Genomic DNA, 27,327 nt, shown 5'->3' on the forward strand with positions numbered 1-27,327 from the left:
GGTAGCCAATGGTTTGCGGCGGAGTCTACCCCGCGGCGGCTCCGGGCCGCCGGGTGACGTAATGGAAGCCTGGCTGGAGCGGCGCGGGCTCCCTCCCGTTCGCTTCGTGACGTAGCGGCTTCCCCGGGCCCCACCCGGCCCAGCCCGGCCCGGCCCGGCCCGGCCCGGCCCGGCGCGCGGTAGCGCGGCCGCCCCCGGGAGAATGGCGTGGGGTACGGTCCGGGCTGCAGTGTTGCGGCGGGGCCCAGCCCTGTTCCTTCCGGCCTGGCGTTCCGGTCCCGGCCCCAGGGGGAGGGCCCGCCGGGCTAGTTCTGATCTCTGGCGACGTGCAGAGAAATCTGGAAGAGACACCAGAGGATTACCAAACTCTCCTCCCTCGGGAGTTGATTACCAGCCTCTCGCTTCGTAAATCACGGAGATCTGTAAAATTATGCATTTGTTTACAACGAGCCTGTTTGATTTTGTAATCTAAAAAATGAAGTTATGGAGGATTTTTGCTTGTTTTTAATGAAGAGCCTGGCTTGGATTTAGGGGCAATCTTGGTATTAATTCCAGCTCTGTCACTTCCAGCCTGGTGACCTTGGTCACTTTTTCTTGCCGGCCCTGACGGCCTCTCATGGCAACCAGCGAAAAGCAAATGTTGAGGCACTTTCAGAAAAGCACCCAGCCAGGCCTCCTCACCCTTATGTAATTCAGAGCACGTAACCCCGTAACCCCATCCGAATGGTGTCCCTGGGAGGCCCCTGATCCCGGAGAGAGCCCCGGGAAAGCCCTGCCCTATCTTTGTGTCCGCATTTTCCCCTTTAATTGCTCCTAAAACCGGGAGGGGGAACCCAGAGAAGTCTTTCTTGATTCTCAGGATGAGGAAGGGACCCATGAAGGGAATCCCCTCCACAGCCCCTCTCCTCTCTCAGGGCCAGGGCAGGGGAGCCCCTTCTAGGCCTGAATGGGCTGGGGAACCCCCTTGACATACTTTTACCCCCAGCCCCAGTGGGCCAGGATGCAGGTGAGGAGCGATGATGTCTCCCTGACTGGATGGAGTTGGATCTAGGGTTTTTGCTACTGTGAGAGGGAGGGGCATGTGGGGAAGACCACCAGGGGTCTGGCTGATTATCTGGGTCCTGGGGCTTTCCACCCCCAGGCTCTCAACCCTGCCCCCACCCCATGCATACCTAAGAACTTCCAGGTGACCCTTTTTCCTCCATTCAATGCCCTCCCTTCTGTCTTGCCTGGTCCTCTCCTTTCACACAGTGAATGCCCCCTGTTCTCTTCTTCAAGGGAGACCTCTCAGATTAACCCTCTAGATTCCTATCCCAGTGCCAGCTGGGGGACTCTTGGAGACCATCTTTTGGGCCTCTGGCAATCTTTTCATAACTATTCTGTGTCCTGTCGCCCCCCCCCCCCCACCCATCAGACTAGGAAGCAAATTTCTGCAGCAAGATCTTGCCCTACTCCCTTAGGAATTTCCCAGAATGTGTGACAGCACTGGCCAGGGGGCCTGTTTTCCCCTCTAGTCCTAGCTCCTGAGCCATGCAAGTGGTTGGACTTCTCTCTTGTCAGTTTTCCCATCTGCAAAAGGGGCTTGTGTGGTAGTTCCTGGAATTTGTGTAGCAAGAAGAGGGGCTGGGTATGAAGGAACAAGATGGTGGGTAGAAGCTAGAGCACTGGTTTGGGAGTCCGAAAACCGTGGCTGTGGTCCTGGCTTGGACACTGACTAGCTGAGTGACCTGGGTCAAGGAGGCAGCAAGGGGGCTGAGATCTGCTGGACATCTGTAATGACACTAAAAGGTGACATTGCCTCCATCACCTCAAGTCCCTAGATAAAACATACCAGCTGGGCAAAGCTAGGTGAGTATTCTGCATCTGCAGATTCGGGACAAGTTCCCCAGGCCTGCCTTCCCCCAAGGCCTCCTATACGGAAATAGCAGGTCAGCTACTCTGGGCCAGACTCCTTGCTACATTCTTTCTATCTACTACCAAAGATACACTCTTCATGACAACTCTGTGACATCGGTATGTTTTCATCTTCTTGTTTCAAATGAAGAAACTGAAGCCCAGACAAGGTGAGTAACTTCTCTGAAGTCACACAGTTGGTAATAGTTGGGACCAGCCTCTTGAACCCGTGCTCCTTCTACCACCTCACCCTGCCATCAAAGGCCACACAGGTGTGTGTGTGTGTGTGTGTGTGTTTCGGCATTACATATTTCAGTATATATTTTACTTGATTATAAAACAGGAGAATATATAATAAAGCCAAGTTGTGCTAAAGTATTTATAGAAGGGAGAGACCTCTGTGGGCTGGAAGGCTTCATGGAAAAACTGGTAATCAAGCCTTCTTTTTCTTTTTTTTTTTATCCTTCCTGTCCAAATAAATGTATTTCTCCTACACAGGCAAATATTTTTAAAATGTATTTCAAAAGTTAGATTTCTGGAAAAAGAAAAAGAGAGGGTGGGGGTAGTGGCTTCTTGAAAACACCCATTTGGAAGGAAGGAGCTGCTGGGGTAGGAAGGAGAAGGTGGAGCTAGCCCCAAGCCCCCTCCCCACCCCAGCCCCTGCCACCTTGCCATTTTGAACCCTGTTTCTTTATTTCTATGTCCGCCTATACTCGAATCTGGGAAAGAAATGTAAAAGTTCTGAGAAGAACCTGGATTTTGAGACAAACCACAGGTTCTTGGGATCATTATGAAGAATGAGAGAAAGGGGCTTCTGAGTTGCAGCAGTTTAGGACATGTCCAGGAAAGGATTTCTGCGGGTGGACAGGGGGGTGGGGAGAGGAATGTGGCCCCTGGAATGAGGGCTGAGTGGGGGTGTGGGGCCTCTTTTGGAGAGTTTTGAATGCAGAAGAGATTCTTTGCTGCGTGGGGCCTGGCCTGGGTGCTGGGGGTTATGATGGCATGCTTGTAATTTAAGGTGGCTCTAAAAAGCAGGGCCTGGTGGCTGGGGCAGCAGAGCCCAGGACTGGGGCCCTGCCTAATGGCTATTCCCCAATAGCCTTGCCCGCCTGGTGGTACAGAAGCAGACACTGCAACCCAACCCCACCCAGTCAGCCCCCCAGTCCCACTGCTCCAGCCTTGGCCTGGCTTCCCTGAACCAGCCACTCCTAATTCGAGGCTGTTGGGGGAGAAGGATTTGCTCTGGACAAGGTAGTTCTCTTCCATTTCCAAAGAGTGCTCCAGTCAGGTGTGAAAGAGAGACCTGAGTACTCCCACCCTCGGGAAGGTTCTTACTGAGGAGACCTGTGCTTGGAGACTATGGCCCGAAGAGGGTGGGCCACTCACTGGCTTCCTGGCCACTGTGGGGAGCCTCTGTGTATTTCCTGCCCTAAGCACTCTTGTGGATTGGGGGAAGTCTGACTCCTAGAGGGGAGCAAGGAGAAGACAGTAACTATTGAGTGCCTACTGTGTAGGAGGCACCTCCACAGCTGTTCAATCTCCTGATAACCAGAGAAGGTGGGTAATATTATATATTATATCACCCAGGCTCAGAGAGGTGAAGTGACTTGCCATTGGTCACACAGTAGGTGGGAACAGATAGATCAGTGAATCCACCACCAGCCTTGCCCCAGCCTTGTACTCCCCGCCTGCAGGAGAAATTTTACCCTCCCAAGAAGTCCCCTCTCTCTGTCTAAGATGCCATCTTGTGTGGAAGCTGGGCACCCTGCTAGTTGGGTTTCTTGCCCTTGGGGTGGCATGCAGGCCAACCAATCGATGCTGGTGGGGGTGCCCAAGACTCAGAGGGCCAGGGCCCTCTCCTCTTAAGCTAGCCTAACTGCTGTGTGACCTTGGGCCACCGCGGGGCCTCTCTGGGCCTCACTTTTCCCATCTCTTCTTCCGGGGAAGCCCCGGGTAAATTTATAACCCAGCTCCAGGTTTGCTGCCTCGGAAGGTGCTAGCAAGGCCACAGAAGCCTCACCTGAAAAACAGCTTCCGCACCCCAGCCGCAGGGAGGCGGATTATGTAACTGGGTGTGCGGCGTGTGTGTTGGGGGGGGGGGCGCGGGGCGGGGCGCTCGCGGCTATTCCGGGCGCCGCTATTTTTAGCCCCATTGATGAGGCTGCGTCGGCCGCAGCCGCCGGGATTCCGGAGACGTCAATGGGCGCGCGTCACGGTCCCCTCCCGCCCACCGGGGGAGGCGCGCCCGGGGCTGGGACGGCGGCGCTGGCGGCCGCGGGCTGCGGGGGCGGGGGGCGCGGCCGCAGCCGGAACTGCGGGGCGGGGGGCTTCCCGGGGTGGGGGGGCTCGGAGCCGCGGCGGCGCGGCTGCAGGAGCGCGCGGCGGCGGCGGCGGAACTGGTGGGGGCCCCCGTGCGGCGCCCGCGACCCCCGGCCTCCCGGCTTGGGCGCCCCTGCGGTGCGGAGCAGCTCCCCGCCGGCTGGTGCGCGACCCCGGAAGGCGGGGGTGCAGAGGCGAGCAGAGCTCGGCGGGCCAGGTGAGGGGGGGCTGGGTGAGGAGGGGAGGGGGCCCCCGGGAGAGGCCCGGGAAGGATGGGGTCTCCGCGTAGGCAGTGGGGTGGGCCGGGAGCCACGCTGGGCGTCCTGCTGGGGATCGGGGCTGTGTTGGGTGCGGGGAGGGAAGGACTGGATTCCCAGAGGAACCCGCTCGTTCCGAGTCAGCCCCCGAGTGCGGCGGCCAAGGCTTTCTCTCCCCGGCCGGCCAAGGGTGGGGTTTGGCCCGCGAGGGGCGCTGGAGGTGGCCAGGCAGGAGAAATTCCTTCCATTTCCCCGCCGGCTGCGGGGAATGGGTTCCAGGAGTTCGGGAGGGGAGGGACCAGACTCGCCCTGTGCAACCCCTTCTTGGGTTTGAGTGAAGAAATCGAGCCCGGAGAGGGTCTCGTAGAGTCAGGAACGGACCTGGGATTAGAAATGCTGCAGAAGTGGCATTTACAGTGAAGCATTAATTTGGATTGGGGGCTAGTTAGCGTTCGGGCATGCTGGGAAAAGGAAGGCTGGGCAGAGGTAGGTGTCTCCATAACAGTTGTGCCCAAAGGGTGCTGATAACAGCCTGGACAGGGGCTTCAGTGGCGGCTGCAACCGTGGTCCTACCCCCACTCCAAGTCAATGTTTAGATCAGTGACTTGAATGAAAACTTAAAAGGGAAGCCGACTGACTCTTTGTAAAGGCCTAGAGCCAAGGGGAATGACAGGTGTACAATAGGATAAAATCAAGATTCCAAATGATGGCAGCCAGGTAGAAGGATGGACCAAGATGAACAAGGTGAATGTGACTGATTATAAATATTGGGGCCTGTGCTGGAGTGAGGAAAATTAGCTCAGGAGTTCAGGCCTAGGGGCGCCTGGGTGGCTCAGTCGGTTAAGCATCTGCCTTCTGCTCAGGTCATGATCCCAGAGTCCTGGGATCGAGCCCCGCGTCGGGCTCCCTGCTCAGTGGAGAGTGTGCTTCTCCCTCTCCCTCTGCCTGCCTCTCTGCCTGCTTGTGCTCTCTCTCTATCTCTCTGTCAAATAAATAAATAAAATCTTAAAAAAAAAAAAAGTTCAGGCCTAGTGCCTGGCTCTAAGGCGCAGGAACCCAGGGCCTGGAGCTTCCCACTTGCTTTCTGGTGTTAGCTGCCAAACTGCTCCATGCAATCTGAGACCTCTATCCACTAGAGGAGTCTAGGAGGGGAAGAAGAATGCCTGGCCTGGGGCTCCCTGGTCGGGACCCCTGGGTTCTAATCCTGGCTTTGCCACTTCCTAGCTGTGTGACCTTCAGCAAGTTGCTTAGTATTTCTGTGCCTTAGTTTTCCCGTAGGGTAAAATGTTCATTATGGTAACTGCTTCCTCATAGTGTTGTGAGCTTGCAATGAGAAAGTGCATGTAAAGTGCTTAGTAATGTATCTAGCACATGGTGTTCAGTAAATATTATCTGCTGTTATTATTGTTAATACTAGTAATATGCTCATTTCTGGGTGGGGACTTGGCCCATGCAGAGCTTACATCCAGGAAGGCACCGGGGCTGCAGAGGGTCTGCCAGCCATGTCCTGTGGTGAGGAGGAGTGGAGTTAAAAGACAAATACTTGATAGGAAGGAGGGGAAGGAAGGAGGTTTCCGGCGGGCCCAGGCAGAGCTGGGATCCAGGCCTGGGGCTTTTGGAGTCAGGGTTGTAGCTCGGCATAGGGATGAACCCTCAGACTTTGGACCTGCCCTCTAATGGAAGGGCCAGTTCCTTAGCTCCAGCATTTTCCCCACCTCCTTCCAAGCAGCTGGCTGGTCCTCTCAGCCCAGTTCTGATGCAGGCACGCGTGAGTCCGCTTCTCCCACATTCCTCAAATACTTCCTGAGTACTTACTAGTGCTGAGCTCTGTTTGGGAGACTGAAGACTGCCGAGATTGAGACCCGAGTAAACAGCATTAGTCCTGTGGAGCTAATAAAAATAGGTTAATAGGTGGGGGTGGGGGTGGACGCTCTCCAAGGAGGTGGAATGGGACTGGAAACCTGATTGCTGAGAAGAAGCTAACCATACAGACATACTGGGCAATGACTTTCTTGGTAAAAGGAACAGCCAAAGCAGTGGTCTGACGGGGGGAAAGTAAGCCCATGTGCTTGGAGCACAGCAAGGGAGGGGGAGCGAGAACGGCGTCCTGAGGTCTGGCCTGAGGTTCCCACGCCATTTAGGGGACATCACACTTTTCTCCTCCAAGCCCCCATCGGCCCTAGGTTCGCTCTCTGCACAGTGCTGAGTGTAACTGACCTTGATTCATTCCCCCATCGGAACCTCCTGGGGCCCGGAGATGTAGGTTTGCTCCTTCTCAGATCTCCTGTGGTTCATGGCTCACTGCCTGGCTCACAGTAGGCCCTCAGTCAGTGCTCGCAGAGGGAATTTTGGTCTGAGACAGGAGATGGGTTCTAAGATGTTATGAAGCACTTTTTGGGCATGACCTGGGTCGCCGACTCTGGCCCCTATTCTCAGAGACAGGAAGACCTGGGTGCTCAGGGCCAGCCTGACTGTGGTGGCAGGTGTTGGCCCTTCCTGCCCTTCCTCCTCAGTTGTGGACTGGTAGGGAGAGAAGGGAAGGTTGTGGAGGGGAGCGTGGAGCCTTACTGCAGACCTGTTTCCGGGGTGTGGGAAGATGACAGTGTCATTCTGGCAAGCAGGTGTAGCCTGTGGGCCAGGGCAGGTCTGAAGCCTGATTTTGCCTTCTGTGAGGGGCTGGAAGCCCTCCAGGTGTTCTCGACTTCTCCCCTCCCTGTCTCTCCTGCCACCTTCACTCCCTGCTCTCCATCACACCCACAGGAGCGTGGGAGTGCTGGTAGCTGTGTAAGAGGAGAATCCAGGTACCATGGTCCAGAGTAGCTTCCATTAACCCGAGGACCCTGGGGCAGAGGTCAGGAGGGCAAGGAAGCCCATCACCCCCCCCCCCCCCCGCCCGGGGCCCTCCTCCTCCTCCTTACTCCCTCTACCTCCCACCATGGGAACATCTGCTTTTCTTTTCCCACACCTCATCTTGGCCTGTAGGGCACCTGGTCCTGCTCTCACTCTGGGGCTCAGTTGAGAGAGAGGGCTGAATTAGGGTGGAAAAAGGGAAGGAGAGATATGGGGTCTGGAGTACCCTGGCTGAAGGAGGCTGTGGCACTGGTGAGAGGTCGGACAAGAGCTTAACAAGGCTGGAAGGGTGGTGCTCACATTTGGCTCCAGAAGTGGAGGCCAGGTGCCCAGAAGTGGCTTGAAATAAAAACCAGGGTCTGGGGCTGGCTCTGATGTGTCCTCATTTAATTTCTCCTGATAATGGTAGTGCTATCATATGTGTATCTGACACTCTTTTATGTCCTTTACACGTATGAACTCATTTTAAGCCCCACCATAGCTCTGTGGTTGTTAATTTCAGAGATGTCAATTACAGATTGTCATTTTCACAGTTGAGGAACATGAGGCACAGAGAGATTTTGTAACTTGCCCAAGATGACAAGTGACAGAGCCAGGATTTGAACACAGGCATCTGGATCCAGCGTCTGTGCCCTTAACCACTTCACTTCAAGCTGGGTCTTCGTGTTTGGGGACTGGAGTGCCTTCACAGAATATTTCCTGGGAGTCCCCATTGCTCTGGTTAGAAGGCTGAGCTGCCTGGAGATGGGGCAATTGAGCCCCTGCCCTGTGGGGTCCTCTGAGGCTTTAGGGGCCAAGTTGGAGCCTTCTAAGGAGAGAGGGGTATTTTGCCCTGTCCTCACAGTAGCTCCCTTTTCTCTGCCTACAAAATGCCCTTTTATGCACAGCAGGGCCAAGTGCTGGACTGAAGCCCCCTCTCCCCTCCCCACCGCCGACAACCCAGGAGTGGGGCAGGAGACTGAGGGGCTGGATGCTGGCATGTATCTCTGTGGCCCTGAGATGGCCCAGATACTGTCAGCAGTTCCTGATCACGTCCCACATCCCCAAGAACTGTTTGCCTGGGGTTCTGTGTGCCCCCAGGTTCTGCTGGCCAGCGCAGGGAACTCCCTGGGCTGGCTTGTTGCCTCTCATGGCCTGGGTCCTGCCCTTGTTCCTACTCCTGTGTTTCCTGGCTGTGCTGCCTCCAGGGAATGTCCCTGCTGACTGGTTCCTCCGCACTCACACTGATTCTCCCTCTGTAGGCTTCCACCATGGACAGAAGCCAGCCCTGGTCCCTCTCTGGTGTCCCAGCTCCTTCTGCCAGGCCCTGGGGGCCCAAGGGATGGTTGACTGTTGTCCGAGGTCTGTTGGTTCATCCAGACTGGTAAGTGCTCTACTGTTGTCCTCTGTACACCTCTGGGGCCTTCAAGCAGGTCGGGCTGGGGGGCAGAGGGGGGTGTGGAGCTGCCCTAAGCAGATGTGGTTTCGGGGACGGAGGGGGAAGCCCTACAGAGGTGGCAGGTGAGGTGCTGCTCAACTTGGGGAGATCTGATTTCTTCAGTGATGGAGGTAATGTGGGGGTGGGAAAAGGGGACGCCAGGCTTTCTTAGCAGGATAGGCTGGGGGACTCTGGGCCTGGGCCACACCAGCATGGGCTGGTGTGGGAGGAGAGGGGCAAGGGTGTGGGTGAATGACCACGGTTACCAAGGCAGCATAGTCTGGTGCTGATGGGGTGGGGCTAGATAGCTCAAGCAAGGCTGGGAGTATAGCGGGGCGGCATAGGGGATGGGAAGTTGGCTTGTTTCTAGGGCGTGCACCAAGGGAGTGCATGAGGGAAGGCTGGGATCATCTGCCCCCTAAAAGGGCGATGACCACCCCTGTCCTACTATGGTGGGTCTGTATGGGGAAGATCTTGTTGACAAAGGGTGTGATAGACCCTCCACGATTCACCGAACATCCTTGAGGGGGAAAAATCTCAGACTTGTGGCCATGGCCAGAGGGATTCTAGGCCATCTGGTTCACCTTCTTTTATGGATGAAGAAACTGAGTTACAGAGGGGAGAAGTAACTTTTCAAGATCCTATAGTGAGGACGTGTAGACCTAAGCTTAGAATCAAGGTCTCCCAGAGGCCTGGTTGGCTGGTGGAGGACACACCTTCCTTGCCTGAGGACGCTTCTGCAGAAGATCTGGAGGTGAGGGGTGGAGTGTAGGAACGGAATTTCTACCAGGTCTTTCCCATGGGATCTCAGACACTAGGATGGGGCCAAGGGCACCACAATCCCGGTTACCGTGTTTACCTGAGAGAGCTGGAGTTCACCCTGGCACCCTGGCCAGGGACCTGTGATTGCCTTTTTCCTTTCCCAGAACGGAGGGCTGTCTCGGAACCACAGCCCCCTTCAGGCCTTGAGAGATCCCTAGATGAAGGAGGAGCTGGTTCTGTATCTCCCCCGGCTGCCCAGACACTGTTGCCTCATGGGGAGTAGGTGTTCAGGGCACAGGGAGTCCCACGGAGGTGGCTGCGATGGGGGAGGCCGGGGTGGCCAGTGTGAGCCCTGGTGGAAGGAGGGGAGGCCCTGGGAAGCAGGGCCTCCTGTTCCAGGGGCTCGGCTGGGTGTGCACCTGGCTGCCTGCTGGCCGCCGGCTCTGTGCCACCAACCTTGGGCTGGGGGCAGGGAGGGGAATTACTGTAAGTGGGAGAGGCAGGTGTCCCTGGTCAGCCGGGGATCTGGACTCGGGAGGCACATGAGTGAAGATGACAGCAGCGGGCCAGATGGCTTCCCCCAACCCGGCCCCCACCTCTGCCGTCAGCTCAGACTGCCTCCTGAGCGCCCAGCCTTCCCCTCTGGGTACAGAGTGGCCCCCGTGGGCAGAATTCCGTGTGTTCAGCTTGTTGTCTGGGTGATGGTGGTGACTGGGTGGAACTCTCATGCCATATCCACTGCCAAGGCCACCCCGAGGGGCTGCCAACCGGGGCCCCGTGAGTGCTAGAGCTATTGGTCTTGTGACGTGGGCACCTGTCTGCCAGGCCTGGGCATGAGCCCAGGGTCATGCTCACGCCGGGGCTCCCGTCAGCTGACTATTTTGGGCTCTTGCTGACCTGGGCCAAAGTCAGGCTTCAGCCAAGAGGGCCCTGAGGCAGCTCCCTCTGTCCCCAGAGGCCGGCTCTGTTTCGGCTACATAAGCAGAGGAGGACATGCTGGCTTGGAGACAGCTCCATGTCCTAAGTCCTCTCAGCTGGTGCATAGCCCTGGCCGGGCAGGCCGGACTGACCGGGCAGTCCCGTCTCTTTCCGCAGGGCTCCCTGAGGCTGCCAGGAAGAGCCCCTGACCAACCCCAGGATACTCGCCTGGTGCAGTTGTCCAGGATCTCTGAGAGTCTAAGCAGATCGTGAAGAGATAGCTGGTGAGTCTTAGGGATGGGGAAACTGAGGCATGGGAGCTGGGCTATTTGGATCTTTTTCCATTGTGACCATCTGTGTTGTGGTTTCTTTGGCCTTCAGAGGAGGGGGGCAGAGGAGGAAACAGGGGTGGCTGACCTTCCCGAGGAGTGAGAGTAAAGCTCGACCTGAGTTGGGTAGTGGTGGAAGTCACATTTGGGAGCACGGCGTGATCAAGAGCTGGGAGATATGGGAAGAGACAGGTGCTGCCATCTCTCTCCTTCCTTGGAGATTTCCACCACGCTCTCGGGCCTCCTCTTCTGTGACCCAGCCTGGATGAGGCACTGGTCGGCTCGGGCTGGGGAGGGATGCTGGAGTGAGCTGGGTGGCCATCAGGGGACCACTGCATTGGTCCCCGAGGGGGGTCCCTGAGCCCCCCAGCTGGTTGGGACTCGGGGACTTGGCTTCCCTGAGCCCTCAGCCCCTGTCCTGCTCTCCTTGCCTGGCTTCCCAGCTGGTCTTGGTGTCTGTGAAGCAGGGCTGGAGCGAGGTCTGGCAAGTCTGCCAACCATCTTGCCACAAACACGCTCCCCGGGCCCTGGGCCAGGGGTTGCAGCTCGGCATGGAATAAGTGGCAGCCCCTTACGTGGGAGGCTCTTGTGCTCTCCTTCTCAGTTCTCAAAAAAAATTTTTTTCCCCTTTCTGAACGTGAGTCTCTAAATGAATCCAGAGCCTGTGACTAAAAATACTTTAACAATAGGAAAATGCATCAGTTTTTCCGGCTGGGGCTCGTTATCAGAGGGTTTTTATTTTGGAATTTGAAATTTTGCCCAAGGAGGCTGGGTGGAGACCTTGGGCAGGGGCAGGAGAATTTGGTGGGTGGTGATGTTCTGCAAGGTGGTGGGAGGCCCTCCAAGGGTGGAGGAGAGGAGCTGGCCAGGAGCTGAGCAGACTGGGGGGCATGGAAGGAGGTTCGAGGAGGGTGCAAACAAGGCGTAGGCCGACCTTTCCCAAAGGCACTCCATGATCTTGTATGCCTTTTTCCAGCGCCATCTGGCTCTTTTTCCCGAAGTCTGATCTTACTCTTTTGTGCTGTCTGTGAATACCTCCTAGTCTGAGAGGGAGGTGAGGGTCGAGAAATCCCTGGACCAAAGACAGCCTCTGTGGAGAGAGGCCTGGCCTCCTTAACTCACAAGCTTTCTCCAGAGTATTAATTGAGCACTTGCTGCATACAGGGTCTGGAATTTTCCCAGTGCTGGGTGGAGCCACATCTCTGGGCACACTCTCATTTCCTTCCACTCAGCCATGGAGGGGGGAGAGGTGGGGATGGGGTTACTGTTCTCCAGTTCTTGAAGAAGGGGTGCTGGCTCCCCAGTCTAGCTGAAGACCCTGGTATCTCCTTTCCCAGCCTGCCCTCCCTGTCCCAGGATCCTGCTGCAGGTCCCTAGAGTTCAGCTTCCCAGGCAGGGTTCCATTTCACTGGTGAGCCTCCCCCTTCCCTTAACCAGTTGAATTCTCACACCCCTGGGAGTGTGATGTCTGCACTGGGCAGATGAGGAACAGTCTCGGAGAGGGCAAGGGACTGGCCCCAGGGCACACGCCAGGCTTGCTGGCTCCTGGTCAGAGGTGGCTCTGGGAGCTCCTCCATCTTTTGTCCCTGCTGGGGTTGGGGTGAGAGGCGGGGGGCAGTGGCTTACCTGCCCACATCCTTGGGAGTCTGTTGTCAAGGAGGTATCAGCATGTGTGGTTGTGTCAGGGCCTGGGCGAGGGCCAGGAGATCAGAGCCAGAGGCCTGGGCCTGACCCTGCATCCCCAGTTGCCAGACCTGTCCATGGGAAGCCCCCCGGGTAGTAGGTACTGCTTCCTTGCCCACAGCACAAATCCCCCTACCCACTGCCAAGGCAGGAAGAGGAAGTGGCCAGGTCAGGGCTGGCGATAGATAGGTCCTGGGGCCGAGGAGGGGAAGCTCCTGTGGCGACTTCTCAGCAGGAGGAGGCAAAGCTCACTCCTTCTGCCCACCACGCGGGAAGGGTGTGGAGGCCTGTGGGTGGGGTTGGTCTCGGTGAACGTAGGGCAAGTTCCTGCCCTCTGTTAGGGGGTGTGGAGGGTGGCGCTGCCCAAGGTGGGGAGCAATGTGGGAAAGGGGCTGTGCATTTCCACTTCCTCCATCACCCATTTACCCAAATGAATGATGGTGGACATTGGCTGCCCATTTGGGGCCTGCCCTGGGCTAGTTACTATTGAAGATGCATGAAGGCTCCCCCCCCCACCGAGGTTGGGGAGACAGGACCTTGCCCTCATGTTCACATGTAGCTGGAGGAGGGATGAGTCAGCGCATAAGTCCCTGGGCCCCACAAGATCTGACTCGGAGGGGCAAGGGCTTAGTGCGTGCTTCAGAAAACATCCTGTGTGAAGACCCCTTTCTAATGGGAGATATGGCAACCTTTCCTAACCATGCGATAGAACAAATACATAATGGGAAACAGGCACTGTTCTCTGATTTCAGCAACACACACTTGAATGAATTTGTACTCGATGAATTCCAGCAGCATCTGCGTCTATGTGGATAAATAAGTCTTGCCCGTTTAGGCGTGGCTATTTTTTTAAATAAACTTTTGTTTTTGAAAATATACATACAGAAAAGTGCACAAATCTAGGTGTGAAATCTTAAGAATAGAGTGTGATGACTTTTCCAGGGTGAACACACCTGGCTGATCGTTGTCCAGGTTGGAAACTGTAATGCTTCCAGTCCCACCAAAGACCCCCTCATAGGCACTGCTGTTTTCAGTTTACAGGCTGTGTGTTTGTGTGTGTGTGTGTGTGTGTGTGTGTGTGTGCGTGCGCGCGCGCGCGCGCCCGTGTCCACACATGTGCACTTACGCACACCTGGTTCTGTGGTGCACTTAGCAGCCACAGTCTGCAGCCCACAGTGGGGGCCGTGGGTCCAGCACAGACCTGAGAGTTAGGGGACCTGCATTTGAGTCCTGCCCCTGAGCCTCCGTCCCCTCGTTTATGGGTCACAGTTCTAAACCTGGAGGGTTGAGGGGTGAGTTTAGTGGAAGAATCCATGCGAAGTGCTGTGGACTGAGGTCTGACCCTTTATTGGTGTTCCCCATAACTCCCCTCACCTGTGAGAAGGTGCTTGTTATTAAGAGTTAGGCTGGGGGAGGGGTATGGCTTGAAGTCTTGGAGGATGGGCAGGATTAGAGCAGAAGGGAGGAAGAGAGGTCACTCTGCCCACCAAACGGTGGGAAGTTTCATCCAAGGTCCTTTTATGGGAGCAGCGGGGAGCTGGGGGTAATGAGGGCAGGTTGGTGCACTGAGCCAGGCTGTGCTGTGGGAGCCTGGGGTGGACTATCGTCTCATCTCCAGCGCGACATCTCACCCTGCGCTGCGCTTCTTGTGTTATCATGGTCCTTCCTTACCTTCTGGTCCTTGCCTCTAGTTTTGGATCTCTCTCCCATTATTACGTCCTTCATCATTACCTGTCCCCTCCCACCCCACACCTCCCTCCACAAGGGGCTGTTTACCCTGACCTTGCTCTTGAGGGCTGGACTTCGAGATCCCTTGGGAGCCTGGGAACAGCTGACGCTCCAGGCCTCCCAGGGTCTGCATTAATTGTGCCTTTCCCCAGAGTTCCACCTTAGCCAGATTCCACTCTCCTCAGAGCCCCAGGACACCCTGGAGGGCCTCTGGCCAGCAGGGATGAGACCCTGTGTCCCAAAGACCCTCATGCCTCTCTCCCCTCTGCCTTAAGGTAGGTGCTCCACATGGGTGCCTGAATGGGTGGCCCTGGCTGTGCTCCCACAGAGGGACTCTGCCTTTTTCTCCTTATTTACTTATTCTCAGAGCGCAGTGTATACAGACCCTGCAGCATCCCTGACCCCACAAACATGGCCAGGTGGCCGATGCGGTTGTCTTCCCCTCTCTCTGCCTTTGGGGCAGTGAGAAGGGAGTCTCCAAAGCTGCAGTATCCTGGCGAGGTGGGGCCTGGGCTGTAGGCTCACACCTGGAGGCTCATGCTGAGGTTTGGAGATGTAGGCCAGGGCCTTGGGCAGCTCCTCACCACACTTAGTTCCCTGGGGCTCCTCGGTGGGCTGGCCCTGTGGGAAGGTAGGGAAGGTCTGTGTTGCTTTTTACAAGTGGAGAGTGGTGGGGAGGACCAGGGGGGCACCAGGGCTCAAGGCTGGCTCAGCTCTCAAAGAACTGGTAAGGCTGGGCTTGAGCACAGATTGATCAAGCAGCAGCTAATACACCTATTAGGCTGGTGCGGGATGCAGGGAGCATTGACTTGGCTAATCATATTTTTCTGATTAATTTTTTTTTTTTTTTTTTTGAGGAAAGCCCTACTGGGGTGGAGGGAGGCATTCCAGAGTGGGGTGACGGGCTATAGGTGGGAAGCCAACCCATGATGTGCGGGGGCTAGCTTCACCAGCCCAAACTTGCTGTGTACTTCTGAGCAAGGTGCAGCTCCTCTGGGAACCCTTGGGTCCTAACCTGCAAAATGGGAGGATGTGAATGATATTAGCAGTTTTATCTTTTTTATTATTTTGTTTTTCTTTAAATACCTACTTTTTAAAAATTTATTTATTTATTTTAGAGAGAGAGAGAGGGAGCACGAGCGGGGGAGGGGCAGAGGAGAGGGGGAGAAAGAGAAGCAGACTCCCCACCGAATTTGGAGCCCACCACGGGGCTCCATCTCATGACCCTGAGATCACGACTTGAGCTGAAATCAAGAGTCAGACGCTTAACAGACTGAGCCACCCAAGTGCTCCCTGTTAGCAGTTTTAAAGCCTTTTTGGTTTTTTTTTCCTTTCTTTTCTTTCTTTCTTTCTTGCTTTCTCTTTCTTTCTTTCTTTCCCTTTCTTCCTTTTTCTTTCTTTCTTTCTCTCTTTCTTTTTCTTTTCTTTTCTTTCCTTTCTTTCTTCTCTTTCCAAGCAGAATCTATGCAAAAGCCCAACACAAAGCAAAACAAAACTTCAGTGTGAAGTGGAGTGGGGATCTTCACCTTCAGCCAGGTGGCCTTGAAGGGTGTTTGGAAGATGGTTTGGAAAAAAACAGAGCTCTCCGAAGACCGGTCCCCGTTGAGATTGTATGCTGAAGTGGGGGAGCTATGGCAGGTTCTGGCCAGATCACCGAATGAGATTGGGGTTGCATGAAGACTGGTAGCAGCAGAGGGATTTGGAAAGAGGAGACAAGCTGGTTGAGGGGCAATTTCCTTATTGGGTGTGGGCAAGGAGAAGTGGAGGTCACTGGCCTCACTCAGCTGGTCTGCTGTCTTCATGCACCAGTAAGGCGTGGGCTGTGGTTGGCAGTAGGAACGGGGATCCAAGAGATGTTCCAAAATAGAATTTCAAGAAAAAACAAATGAGAAGTTGCTTGTGGGGCATCAGGAACAGAGATGGGGCAGGGAGTACAGCGATGACAAGCTCTGTCTGCAACAGATGAAGTTTGAGATGCTGGCAGGACCTTTGAGTGGGCAGAAGTGAGGGCTGGAGACAAGGGTGTGGGAGACCTGAGATGGGAGGTGACAGTGGAAGTGAGGAACAGGAAGTGCCTCAAGGGTAGGGGGAAGTGCTGTCGGGTGACCAGATGAGGTGAGAGTGGGGCCACCAGCGCAGGCGCAGTGGAAGCAGAAACTCTTCAAGTTGACTTGGGAGAAGGGGGCTGGGTGGGACCCCAGTGTTGGCGGGAGGGGGGGGTCTCTTCTCCTTGTAAACATTAGCATCACTTCCCCCCTCTCTCTTACCTAGCAAGTGCGGGCTCCCCAGGTTTGGGGTAGAATGGGGGTGGAGGGGTGACAGCCAGATCAGGTAAGGCTCTAGGTGGGCTGCAGCATGGTCTGTGCCCTGATACAGTCCTGGTCGCCCCTTCTTGCTCCATGGCACAGGTCAGAGCTGCTCTCTCCACAGGTGCTGGAGGTGAGAATAGGAGTCATGGACAGGGGAGGGCGTGAGAAAATCCCCTACAGATGCAGTCAGAGGTCCCGGGTTCCACCCCAGTGGGCCATCACCTCGCTGTGTGACCTTGAGCAAGTGCCATTATTTCTCTGAGCTTGTTTATTTATAAAATGGGGAAGAGTCGGCACAAATTTGACAAGATTTCTCAGGCTCCACCCGGTTCTGAAATTCGGTAATTTCCCAACTATAGTGCACCCACCCTGTAAGGGACTGGGAAGAAATCAAGTTCAGCGTGTGGAGCGGAGCCCATTGGCCCATCTTGGGCCTGGCAAACCCCTGCCCTGGGAAGGTACTTTGCATTGGGAAAGTAGGGGGCCGAAACGACGGGGGTGGGGGTGGAGGGCTCTGACGTTCCTGGGCCAGTCTCAGCCAGTGACCCTGCTGGGGAAGACGGGTCAAGTGCAGTGGCTGCGCCTTGGGCTGAGGTGGGGGAGCAGGTTGTCCGGGGTGTGTCCCAGAGTTGCCCGCCCCGGCCCAAGCGGCAGCCCAGCAGCGGCAGAGGGCGACCCCCCAGGGCTCCAGGAAGCGCTGGGAGGGTGCAAAAGCGGAGCCAGGCGCGGAGGGAGCCGGAGGGAGCGGGCGCGGTCGTGGCTCCCCAGAGCAGCCGGAGGCTGCAGAGATCCGAGTCCGGGGAAGCCCCGCGGCCGCGGCTCTAGAGCGCCCCCTTCTCGGACTCTGGCCCTCCAGGCCGGTTGTTTCGGACCTGGGGGGCCCCGGGCCGGGTCCTGGGTCTGGCGGGGGGGAGCCTCGGGAGTCCGGGAGCTGCTATTTTTAGCCGGCGCGGCGGGCGCGAGGGGACTATTTATAGATCAAACAATCCGCGCTCCCTGCGTCAATGGAACCCCGCGTGCGTCACGCGCGCAGACATTCCAGGCCCCCTCTCGCCCCGCCCCCTCGGGCTCCCCGTCCCGCGCCTCCCTCTGGCCGCCTCCCGCCGGAACCGCGCCGCCCCCCGCGCCCTTGTATGGCCAAAGCTCGCCGGGCCGCGTGCGTCAGTGGCGCCCCCGCCCCTCCCCGTGCGTCACGGAGCGCTTAAGAGGAGGGTCGGGTTGGGCTGGGGAGCCCCAGTAGCAGAGGCTGCGGAACTTAGGGGAGTGTGCAGGACCCGGGGAGCGCACGCGGGACCAGACTGCGACTCGGGGTGCCGGTCCCGGACAGGGGGAGCAGGAGCCGGCCAGGTAGGTGCCTCCGGGGCGGGGGGGGGCGTGCATTTCAGCAGCGCTGTCTGGTTTTTTAGGAGTGTTGCATGAAGGAGATAGGCGTACGCGCGGGCAGAAAGGATGTTGTAGGGTCAGCGTGCAGGAGAGCGGGTGTACGGTGCAGCTCTGGCGTCAGAGGAGAGCTGTTGGAGCGGGATGAGGACCCTGATCGGACTTGAATCTACTGGGTGCGGGGGTGGGGTGGGGGGAGTGTCTGTGCAAGGTGGAAGCCGCAGGGGGTTAGAGTTGGCACCAGGAGTGGGGACTTGTTCAGTAGGAGGCTGGCTGTAGTTCAGTTTCCAAGGGTACCCGAGTGGCACAGGGCGCCCCGGACTGAGGTGCTGATGGGGTCTCAGTACGGCGGGGGGAAAAGATACACAGAACTTGAACTGCTAGGATCCGTCGGATTCCTGCCAGGATTGGATTTCCAAAAGGGTCTTCTTCCTCCCGGCATGTCTGCCTCCTCCCCCATTCCCTTAGTTGTTTTCTTAACGCTTTAGGGGCTGTGGCTTAGGTTGCAGGGATCCCCGAAGTTGCTGCCTGAACTGTCTCAGGAGACTTCTGGATTGCTGAAGGAAAGGGGGCCAGCATTGGTGGCTGAACTGTGGAGGGGTACTGCTTGTGTTTCACTAAACGAGTCTTCTTGGGGGCGGGGTGTCTGGAAGCACAGGGAAGATTGTTTTAGCTGTAGCTTGGATCCTGTGTGTGTGTATGAGAGAGAGAGAGAGATGAGATGAGATGTAGAAATCTGGGTCCTTGGAGATCCTGGGTGGGAGTTGCTAATGTTGGAGTATCTGGTGTACTACCTGAAGGATACTCCCCAACACTGTCCCAGCCCCACATGCTGATCACATCTGTGCCCCCCTCCCCCCAGTCCCTGTTGGCTCATACAGGTAGGGTGCAGCCCAGAGCTTGTTCAGCATAACAGGTGCAAACCACCTTGTTGCCAGGACCTGCCTGAAGCCGGATTCTCCCTGCTCCCTCCTTCAACCCCGCCTCTTCCTCCTCCCTGTGGGACTGCTTCTCCCCCACCCCCCTTGACTCTAGATGTAGGTCCGTATCTGGTGTAGTTAAGTACCTGCGCAAACGGGGGGGGGGGGGGGGGGCGGATGGGCTGGTGGGGGTTGATCCGGATGTGGGACGTCCAAGCGGAGAAACAGGATTTGAATAAGGCTGGAACACCCAGCCTTATTCCAGGTGACTGCCACCTCTCCTTCACCCCAAACCCATCCCTGCCTAGGCTGTCTTCGCTCAGGGAGACATGGCCACTCTTATCTCTTGCAGGTGCACTCTATCCCGGGTGGGTGGTGCCAGCGCTTCGAGGGGCTCCGTGGCCTGGGTTGGTTGTGGGAGTGTCAGGCCAGGGGTGGAGCTGCCCTGTCCAGTGTCCATGGAGGTGGGAGGAAGTCTAGAACCAGAGGACTCCCTGGGCTCTTTGGCCAGGAGGTGGTACCAGCCTTTGCCCCCTCTCTCTGCTCCCTGGATTATGGTGCTCTCTGTTCCAGCTTGATTCCTTACCCAGCCTCCCGCCCTGACTGGGAGGGCCAGAGCTGTGCCATCCAGACCCCAGGCAGGGACGTGGGATGGGGAACTGGCCAGAGCCTCCTCTCTGTTAGTTTTTGACCAGTCTGCAGACTTAAGGATTCCCACCCCCCCAAATGGTGCTGTCTCTGCTCCTTCAGGCTTGTCATGAATGAGGGTGTAACCAACCCTCCTTGCCTGAGCTCCTGGATTCTTCAGGGCACAGATACTCCTCAGTGGAGTTACCCAGGCAAGGACAGGATGTCTTCCATCTGCCCACCAACAGGCTCCTTAAGCCTGCTGGATTCAGAGAGTTCTCTTATACAAATAATAAGGGGCAGTGTTCTGGGGGTAGCAGAGAAATTCTTCTTAGGGACTGTCCATTCTCCTGGAAGTCCAGGGGGGCCGTTCTCTCCTCCTTCTGGCCCCTATTCATCCTCCCTCCAGCATACGGCCTTTAAAGGTCTGGAGCCCAGTTACTTGATCCCCTGGGGAGCTGGGGACTGCTGAGGAGGCCCTGGCTCCCTTCCTTTTTGCTTTTGGGAGCATCTCAGGCAGCGCCGAGTGGGTGCCCATCCCCAGATGGCAGGACTGGGGTGCGCGTGGGAGCTGCAGCCTTTGTTCAGTGTGTAGGGTGGGGGCAGGGATGGGGGACAGGCTCCTGGCCGCTTAGGCCTCTTGCTTGGGCAGCTGGGCCTTCACTCTCGGCTTCTCTTCCATTTTCAGGATGTCTATCCCAGGCACTGTGGGGGGAGAAGGAGAGGGGGTTTTGCAAGGGCTGGGCCATGCCTGGGAATATTCCCAGAATGGCCAGGTTGGAGAAAAAGCATATCTGCACCCAGAGAGTGGGCTAAGTAAGGCTTTGCCTGGCTGCCTCTCCCACCCACCCTTCTCCCAGCCCCCACCCACGCCTTCCTTGGTGCGGGAGGGCAGGGGGCTGGAGGAACACAGCTTCCCCCTGTTTCAGCAGAGAAATGCTGGCTGGATGCCTTCCCTAGGGTTCCCAGGCTGACTGGGGTGTGGCTGGCCTTCCAACTGAGCCCACTCTTGCTGGGCCACTGCCCAGGGGCTTTGTGACATGGGGATTGAGATGGTACTCCGGCTGGGGACCGGGGTTTCTGGGTTCTGTAGTGGGCCATGGTGCTAACACCTCAGTGTCTGGCTGGGATTCCTGCCACCTGGCTGCTCAGGGACCTAGACTTAGAGGTCAAGGCTGCAGGCTTCTCTCACTGACTCTCACTCCCCCAATCTTGGTCTTCTCCCTCTTCAGAGATGCCCTGTATCCAAGCCCAATATGGGACACCAGCACCGAGCCCAGGACCCCGAGACCACCTGGCAAGTGACCCCCTGACCCCTGAGCTCAGCAAGCCCACCATGGACCTGGCCAGCCCTGAGGCAGCCCCCACGGCCCCCACTGCCCTGCCCAGCTTCAGCACCTTCATGGATGGCTACACAGGGGAGTTTGACACCTTCCTCTACCAGCTGCCAGGAACAGCGCAGCCGTGCTCCTCGGCCTCCTCTTCGGCCTCCTCCACATCCTCCTCCTCGGCCACCTCCCCCGCCTCTGCTTCCTTCAAGTTTGAGGACTTCCAGGTGTACGGCTGCTACCCTGGCCCCCTCAGCGCCCCCCTGGATGAGACCTTGTCCTCCAGTGGCTCCGACTACTATGGCAGCCCCTGCTCAGCGCCGTCCCCATCCACGCCCAGCTTCCAGCCGCCCCAGCTCTCTCCCTGGGATGGCTCCTTCGGCCCCTTCTCACCCGGCCAGACGTACGAAGGCCTGCGGGCATGGACAGAGCAACTGCCCAAGGCTTCGGGACACGCCCAGCCTCCGGCCTTCTTTTCTTTCAGCCCCCCTACTGGCCCCAGCCCCAGCCTTGCCCCAAGCCCCCTGAAGCTGTTCCCTTCACAGGCCGCCTGCCAGCTGGGGGAGAGAGAGAGTTATTCCGTATCAGCGGCTTTCCCAGGCCTGGCACCCACTTCTCCACACCTTGATGGCCCAGGGATGCTGGATGCACCCATGCCGTCGGCCAAGGCCCGCAGTGGGGCTCCGGGTGGAAGCGAGGGCCGCTGTGCTGTGTGTGGGGACAACGCTTCGTGCCAGCATTACGGGGTCCGCACCTGCGAGGGCTGTAAGGGCTTCTTCAAGGTACTGGGCTGCCCTGAGTGCGGCTTTTTATGGGAAGTGGGCAAGGCTGGTCTTTTTTCCCAGCAGTGTCTCCGTGGTGGCCTCCCTGGGGTTCTCTTCCCAACTAGTCCTGCCCTTCGGGGAGGGGGTTGCATCTGCAAGTGGGCCACCCTCCTGGGGACCCACAGATGGCAGAGGGCTGCCCGCAGAGGGATGGTGAGATACGGGCGAGGGTGCGGGCTGCAGGGGTGCCCCCAGGAGGGCACATGCTAATGGCCAGACTCCGGTTTTCCTCTGCCCGTCCTCCCAAACTCAAGGTCCTGGTGGGAAGGGGGCCCCAGGCACTCATGTTCCTGGCGTGAGATAAAAGGATCTGGGAAGAGGGCTTGGTGCTTGAGGGCTGGGGGCGGACTGGGGAACAGGCTGTATGTTTGTCCCAGCTCTGGGTGCCTGCTCAGCTTCCCGTCCCCACCCCCCCACCCCTCCCCTGCCCTCTCTTGTCTGCCCCAGGGAAGACACATTGAGAAGTGCAGGTATCTCCGCTGCCAGGGAGCCCTGAATCCCTGGCCCCTAATCTTGTGTCCTGCAGGGGGGGGGTCTCCCTCTTTAGGCAGAAACCTCCCCCAAAGTGCCCAAGATTTTCTTCCCCCCCACCCCCCGCCATCTCTCCCTCCCCTGCCACCCAAATGTTAGAAAAATAGCTGTGAACAGAGAGTGCTTTTGTCTGTGATGGCAGCAGGATCTGGACGGTCCCCTCCCCTGCCCCCCCCCCCCGCCCGACTCTGACAGCCTGTTCCGTGTGGCCCCCCCATCCAGCGTACAGTGCAGAAAAATGCCAAGTACATCTGCCTGGCTAACAAGGACTGCCCTGTGGACAAGAGGCGGCGAAACCGCTGCCAGTTCTGCCGCTTCCAGAAGTGCCTGGCCGTCGGCATGGTGAAGGAAGGTGGGTGGCTGGGATGGGCTGCCCAGACAGAGGCGGGCCTGAGTGGGGGGGGGGCTGCAGACCTCTGTCCTGCTGGGCCGCAGTGGCTGGCATGAGCGGACCTTATGTCCACTCCCCTCCCCGCTGGTCCACCTGCCTGGCTCATGGGGGCGGGGTGCTCTCTGTAGGGTCTCAGGGGCTCTAGGTTCTTAAATTCCGAGGTACTTCCCAGCATTGATGCACATAGTGTGGGCTGAGAGTCCCTTCCCTGGACCCCTTCCTCCCTTCCTTAGCCCTCTGCCCATTTCTCTGCAGTTGTCCGGACAGACAGCCTGAAGGGGCGGCGGGGTCGGCTCCCTTCAAAGCCCAAGCAGCCCCCGGATGCCTCTCCTGCCAACCTCCTCACCTCCCTGGTCAGGGCGCACCTGGACTCTGGGCCCAGCACAGCCAAACTGGACTACTCCAAGGTGAGGCCCCACCCACCCCACACTCAGTGCCTTTGTGCACCTTGGACAAGGCCCCTCCCCAGTGCAATACATTGGAAAAAGAGGAGCCCCCTTTGGGGTTGACCAGCTGGAAAAATGTACCCCCTCAGGTGGGCGGCCAGTTGGAAAAATGTGCTCCTCCCAGCAACCTCGGTCTTGGCTTAATTTTGGAGAATTGGCAAGCAAGTGCATGGGCAGAATCTCAGGCCCTCTCTCAGCCCTGGGATCTGGCGATCCTCCGAGTGCATGACGTGGCCTCCTGTGGCAGCCCTGGTGTGGGGCCCTTCACGGGGTTCTGACCTCCCTGCTCCCCGGCCCACCCTCAGTTCCAGGAGCTGGTGCTGCCTCACTTTGGGAAGGAAGATGCCGGGGACGTGCAGCAGTTCTACGACCTGCTTTCGGGTTCCCTGGAGGTGATCCGCAAGTGGGCTGAGAAGATCCCTGGCTTCGCTGAGCTGTTCCCAGGAGACCAGGACCTGCTGCTGGAGTCGGCCTTCCTGGAGCTCTTCATCCTCCGCCTGGCCTACCGGTGAGTTGCTGCTTTCTGCTCGGCTCCTCCCCTGTGCCCCGTCCTCAGGATGCCCCCCGTGACCTACCTCTGCGTCCTTCCGCTCCAGGTCGAAGCCGGCCGAGGGGAAGCTCATCTTCTGCTCCGGCCTGGTGCTGCATCGGCTGCAATGTGCCCGCGGCTTTGGCGACTGGATCGACAGCATTCTGGCCTTCTCTCGGTCCCTGCACGGCTTGGTCGTCGACGTCCCTGCCTTCGCCTGCCTCTCTGCGCTCGTTCTCATCACAGGTGAGTAGCCTTTGGGGAGCTGGGGAGGGCTTGAGGGCCTGGCCCTGGGCCCCCCACATTGTGAAGTGAGGGTGCCCTGAGGCAGAGAGGGGCAAGCATGTGCTCAGAGTGACACAGCTGGTAGGCAGCAGAGCCAGGGTTCAGGCCCCACTGCATCTGATTGCAAAGCCCAAAGCAGTCTGAATTATCCCATACTATCCAAGATGCACACCGTGTGGGTGTTAACGTGTGGCCTGGGGTTTTGGTTTGTTTTGAAAAGTCTTCCTGAATTACGTCGCATGCAGGAAAGTGCACGAATGATAAATTTTCACAAACTCAGCACTGTCATGTAGCCAGCGCCTAGATCAGGACACAGAGCCCTGCCTCCTGTGCCCTTACAGCCCTCAGCATCCCCAAGGGTATCTGCTGCCCTGACCTCTGATGGCAGGTTAACTGTACCTGTTGTGTACTTTATGGAGGTATAATTAATTATTCAGGGTGGACTTTTTGGTATTAAATGCAGAGGTTTTCAGATCTAATTTTTTTTTTTTAATTTTTTAATGCACCAGAATCTGCCCCCATTCCCCTTTTCACTGGAATTTCACAGGGGACTTAGCCATATAGGACAAAATCCGAGGCACTTTGGGCTGAAGGAGCGGTGGGTTTTGGAATCTCTAAAACACACTGCTCTGCTCCTGGGTTTTCTCAGAACCGGCTGGGAGAAAACCTGGGGCCTAGGCAGAAAATCTGGTTAGGGAGTGAGTTCTTTTTTGTGACCTCGGGCAACTCATTTAACCTCTCTGGGCCTCAGTGTCTCACTTGGAAGATGAGGGTAATGAGGATGACTCTGCCATGGCCACTGGACTTCGAGTGGGGGCTCGAAACCGGGCTCCTGGTGTGGACTTCTGCAGAGTGCCGGGGAAGGGGGAGGGATGGCCAGCGCGGGGGCAGTTCTTGGGCAGGGAGCAAGTGGTGTGAGGCGCGGTCTGGGGGGGCCCCCCCGATCCTCAGACAGGTGGTTGACCCTGCCTCTTTCCCCCCACCCCACCCCCAGACCGGCACGGGCTGCAGGAGCCTCGGCGGGTGGAGGAACTGCAAAATCGCATCGCCAGCTGCCTGAAGGAGCACGTCTCGGCTGTGGCGGGCGAGCCCCAGCCGGCCAGCCGCCTGTCCCGCCTGCTGGGCAAGCTGCCCGAGCTGCGGACCCTGTGCACCCAGGGCCTGCAACGCATCTTCTACCTCAAGCTGGAGGACTTGGTGCCCCCTCCACCCATCGTCGACAAGATCTTTATGGACACGCTGCCCTTCTGACCCCAGCCCAGGAACACGCGTACGCCGTGTGCGCACGCTCATTCGCCACCCCACGTGCCTTTAGCCCATGGCCCACGGACCCTCGGAGCACCCCCTCCCCGGCCTGGGCTTGAGCTGCAGACCCGCCGGCCACCACACTTGGGCTGGGTGGTTGGCGGGGAGCATCACCCGCCCCGGGGGAGGGGATGCATTCCCGGGGGTGACCCCTACTATTTGTCTTACCCCCCCCAGCCCAGCCCTGGCCTTCATGTTTTTGTAAGATAAACCGTTTTTAACACACACCGCCGTGCTGTAAATAAGCCAGACGCTGCTGTAAATACAGGAAGGAAGAAGCTGGGATGGGAGTGGGGGTTGGAAGGGAGGGGCGGCCCCCACCAGCCCGGGCAAGCCTTTCCCGCCTCCTTGCACCTGCTCTCTCTTCCCACCCTCTTTCCACATGTACATAACCTTACTCTAGGAAGGAGACAAATGACAGATTCTGACATTTATATTTGTGTATTTTCCTGGATTTATAGTATGTGACTTTTTCTGATTAATATATTTAATATATTGAATAAAAAATAGGCCTGTAGCTGAAACCGGGAGCCTGTCTGTCTCTGACACCCTCCTCCCCACCACACGCACCTCCCCCCCGCCATGTTTACTGAAGAGACAGAAGCAACTCTGGGTGAATTCGTGATTGCTACCAACCTGAGCTCACAGGCCTCAGTTTACTCTTCTCTAAGAGGTAGATAATCCGGATGCTTGCTTTTTGGGGTTGTTACACAAAGCACTCAGACTAGTCTCCGATGTGTGGAAAGCCTCTGATAAGCCCACGCCTGGTGGATGGGGCCTGTGGTAGAGGCCTGCGGGCTGAAGGATGAGAGTGCCGCTCGGCTGTCACGGTTCCTTCTTGGGGCCGTGGTCTCTGATTGGGCTTCCGCATCCGTAAGACAGGGTGAGGGGCAGAGCCTGCCTCGTGTTGCCACTGGGGGTCTGGGAACGTCGGTGGGGGGCACTGAGCCTGGGGCTGGGTACAGGGCAGCCCAGGATGGTGTCAGCTGTTAGTACAAGTTTTCTTTCCAACCGCGTTTCCCACATTCCTCCCCACCTGCCTGGCACCCCAGCAATAAGATCTGGGTTGCTGGTGGCCCTTGTCCTCTTGGGAAGCAGATCGTTCGGCATTCCTAACTCTACTCAGGTGCCCCTATGTAGGTCCTCCAACTCCCAAGCTCATCAGTTGCTTAACTGCCTTAAAATGCAGATTCCTAGGATCTATATCAGAAACTTCGATTTGCTGAGGGGGAGGGCCCAGGAATGTACGCTTTCACCAAGCACTCAAGAGTGCTTGTGATGCCTGTGGTCTCAGTGCCACTTTTTTGAGAAACAGGAGTCTAGATCGACCCCAGCCTGAGGCCCCAGGTAGCTGCCAGCTATGCAGGGTCCAGCCCCCTTCACTGAGCTCAGTGTCTGTGCATTGAGCCCTTCTCAAGGACCTGGTAGGAGACCCGAAAGCACCGCCCCTTACACCTGTTCCTCACAATCCTTGGGCCAGGACTCTGAGGCTCCACTTCGGTGGCTCCTGACGGGATAGAAGTCGTACAAAATAGGGCTTTGCTCCCAAGGATGGAATCAAGGGCCTTTCCTGTGCTCTAGCCACAGCCTGCAGATTCCCTGAGGAGCTACCAACCACATGTCCTTGCTCGGGTTCTAGGAAGACAGTCCAGCCCCAGGCCTTCTGCAGGGTCCACATGTGGTTGGTGTGGATAGCCCTGGGCCCTGCGCATGAGGACCACCACCTCCAGCATGTGTCCCTGGCACCACCCGCCTGAGCCCCCTGAGTGAGCCTTTGTCGAAGCACACACTTGGCAAGGTGCAGGGCAGGTGGCAGTTAGGAGATCTGCTTCTATTCTCAGCCCTGCCTCCAACTCCGTGCTGCTCTCTGAGAAGCTTCTCTTCCTCCCTGAGCCTCGGTTTCCCCATCCGCTCAGTGGGGAGGTGGGTCCAGGGGCGGTACTCCGGTTAGGAGCAGAGCTTGCTAGGAAAGCTGTGGGACTGGACTGAGTCCTCTCCCTTTGGGTCACTCTCTTCCGTGCCCCCGACTTTAGCACAGATAGATGTGGAGCACAAGACAGGCCCTTTGGGTAGGCAAAAGGGCCACTTAGGGGCTTGAGTCAGGGGCAGGGGTTGGGTATGGGGTGAGCAATGGAGAGTCCTGGTCTGTGTAGATATCTAAGCCCCATAGTGATGATAATAGCTACCACATACAAGGTTCCATCACCCACTAAGTTCTTTTCATATGACATTTGTTGTTTCTAACCCTGACTACCACTCCATGAGGAAAGTGTGGTTATCCCCACCTCATGGGCCG

General features: G+C 57.4%; 2 protein-coding genes across 3 annotated transcripts; both read left to right on the plus strand.

Moving 5' to 3' along the window:
* The first annotated feature begins 4,092 nt into the window (after positions 1 to 4,092).
* LOC114225717 (uncharacterized) lies at positions 4,093 to 10,689 on the plus strand. The gene is made up of 3 exons (XM_028125439.2): positions 4,093 to 4,429; positions 8,561 to 8,682; positions 10,594 to 10,689. Exons 1-3 carry the CDS (start codon positions 4,093 to 4,095, stop codon positions 10,687 to 10,689), a joined length of 555 nt encoding a protein of 184 aa, XP_027981240.2.
* Positions 10,690 to 16,840: 6,151 nt separating this feature from the next.
* Positions 16,841 to 25,548, plus strand: LOC114225887 (nuclear receptor subfamily 4 group A member 1). 2 transcript variants are annotated; one of them, XM_028125734.2, is made up of 7 exons: positions 16,841 to 16,923; positions 20,625 to 21,502; positions 22,298 to 22,427; positions 22,722 to 22,873; positions 23,218 to 23,420; positions 23,509 to 23,687; positions 24,721 to 25,548. In XM_028125734.2, the coding sequence occupies exons 2-7, from the start codon at positions 20,627 to 20,629 to the stop codon at positions 24,975 to 24,977; spliced, it is 1,797 nt and encodes a 598-aa protein (XP_027981535.1). In that variant the 5' UTR covers positions 16,841 to 16,923; positions 20,625 to 20,626; the 3' UTR covers positions 24,978 to 25,548. The 2 variants fall into 2 exon arrangements, with proteins under 2 accessions (XP_027981535.1, XP_027981534.1); XM_028125733.2 differs by lacking the exon at positions 16,841 to 16,923 and adding an exon at positions 17,709 to 17,812.
* The last annotated feature ends 1,779 nt before the right edge of the window (positions 25,549 to 27,327 follow it).

Source organism: Eumetopias jubatus, unplaced genomic scaffold, assembly GCF_037043125.1.
Source record: "Eumetopias jubatus isolate StellerSeaLion01/CBP00866 unplaced genomic scaffold, mEumJub1_p1.0 scaffold_8, whole genome shotgun sequence".
In the NCBI taxonomy this organism is placed as follows: domain Eukaryota; kingdom Metazoa; phylum Chordata; class Mammalia; order Carnivora; family Otariidae; genus Eumetopias; species Eumetopias jubatus.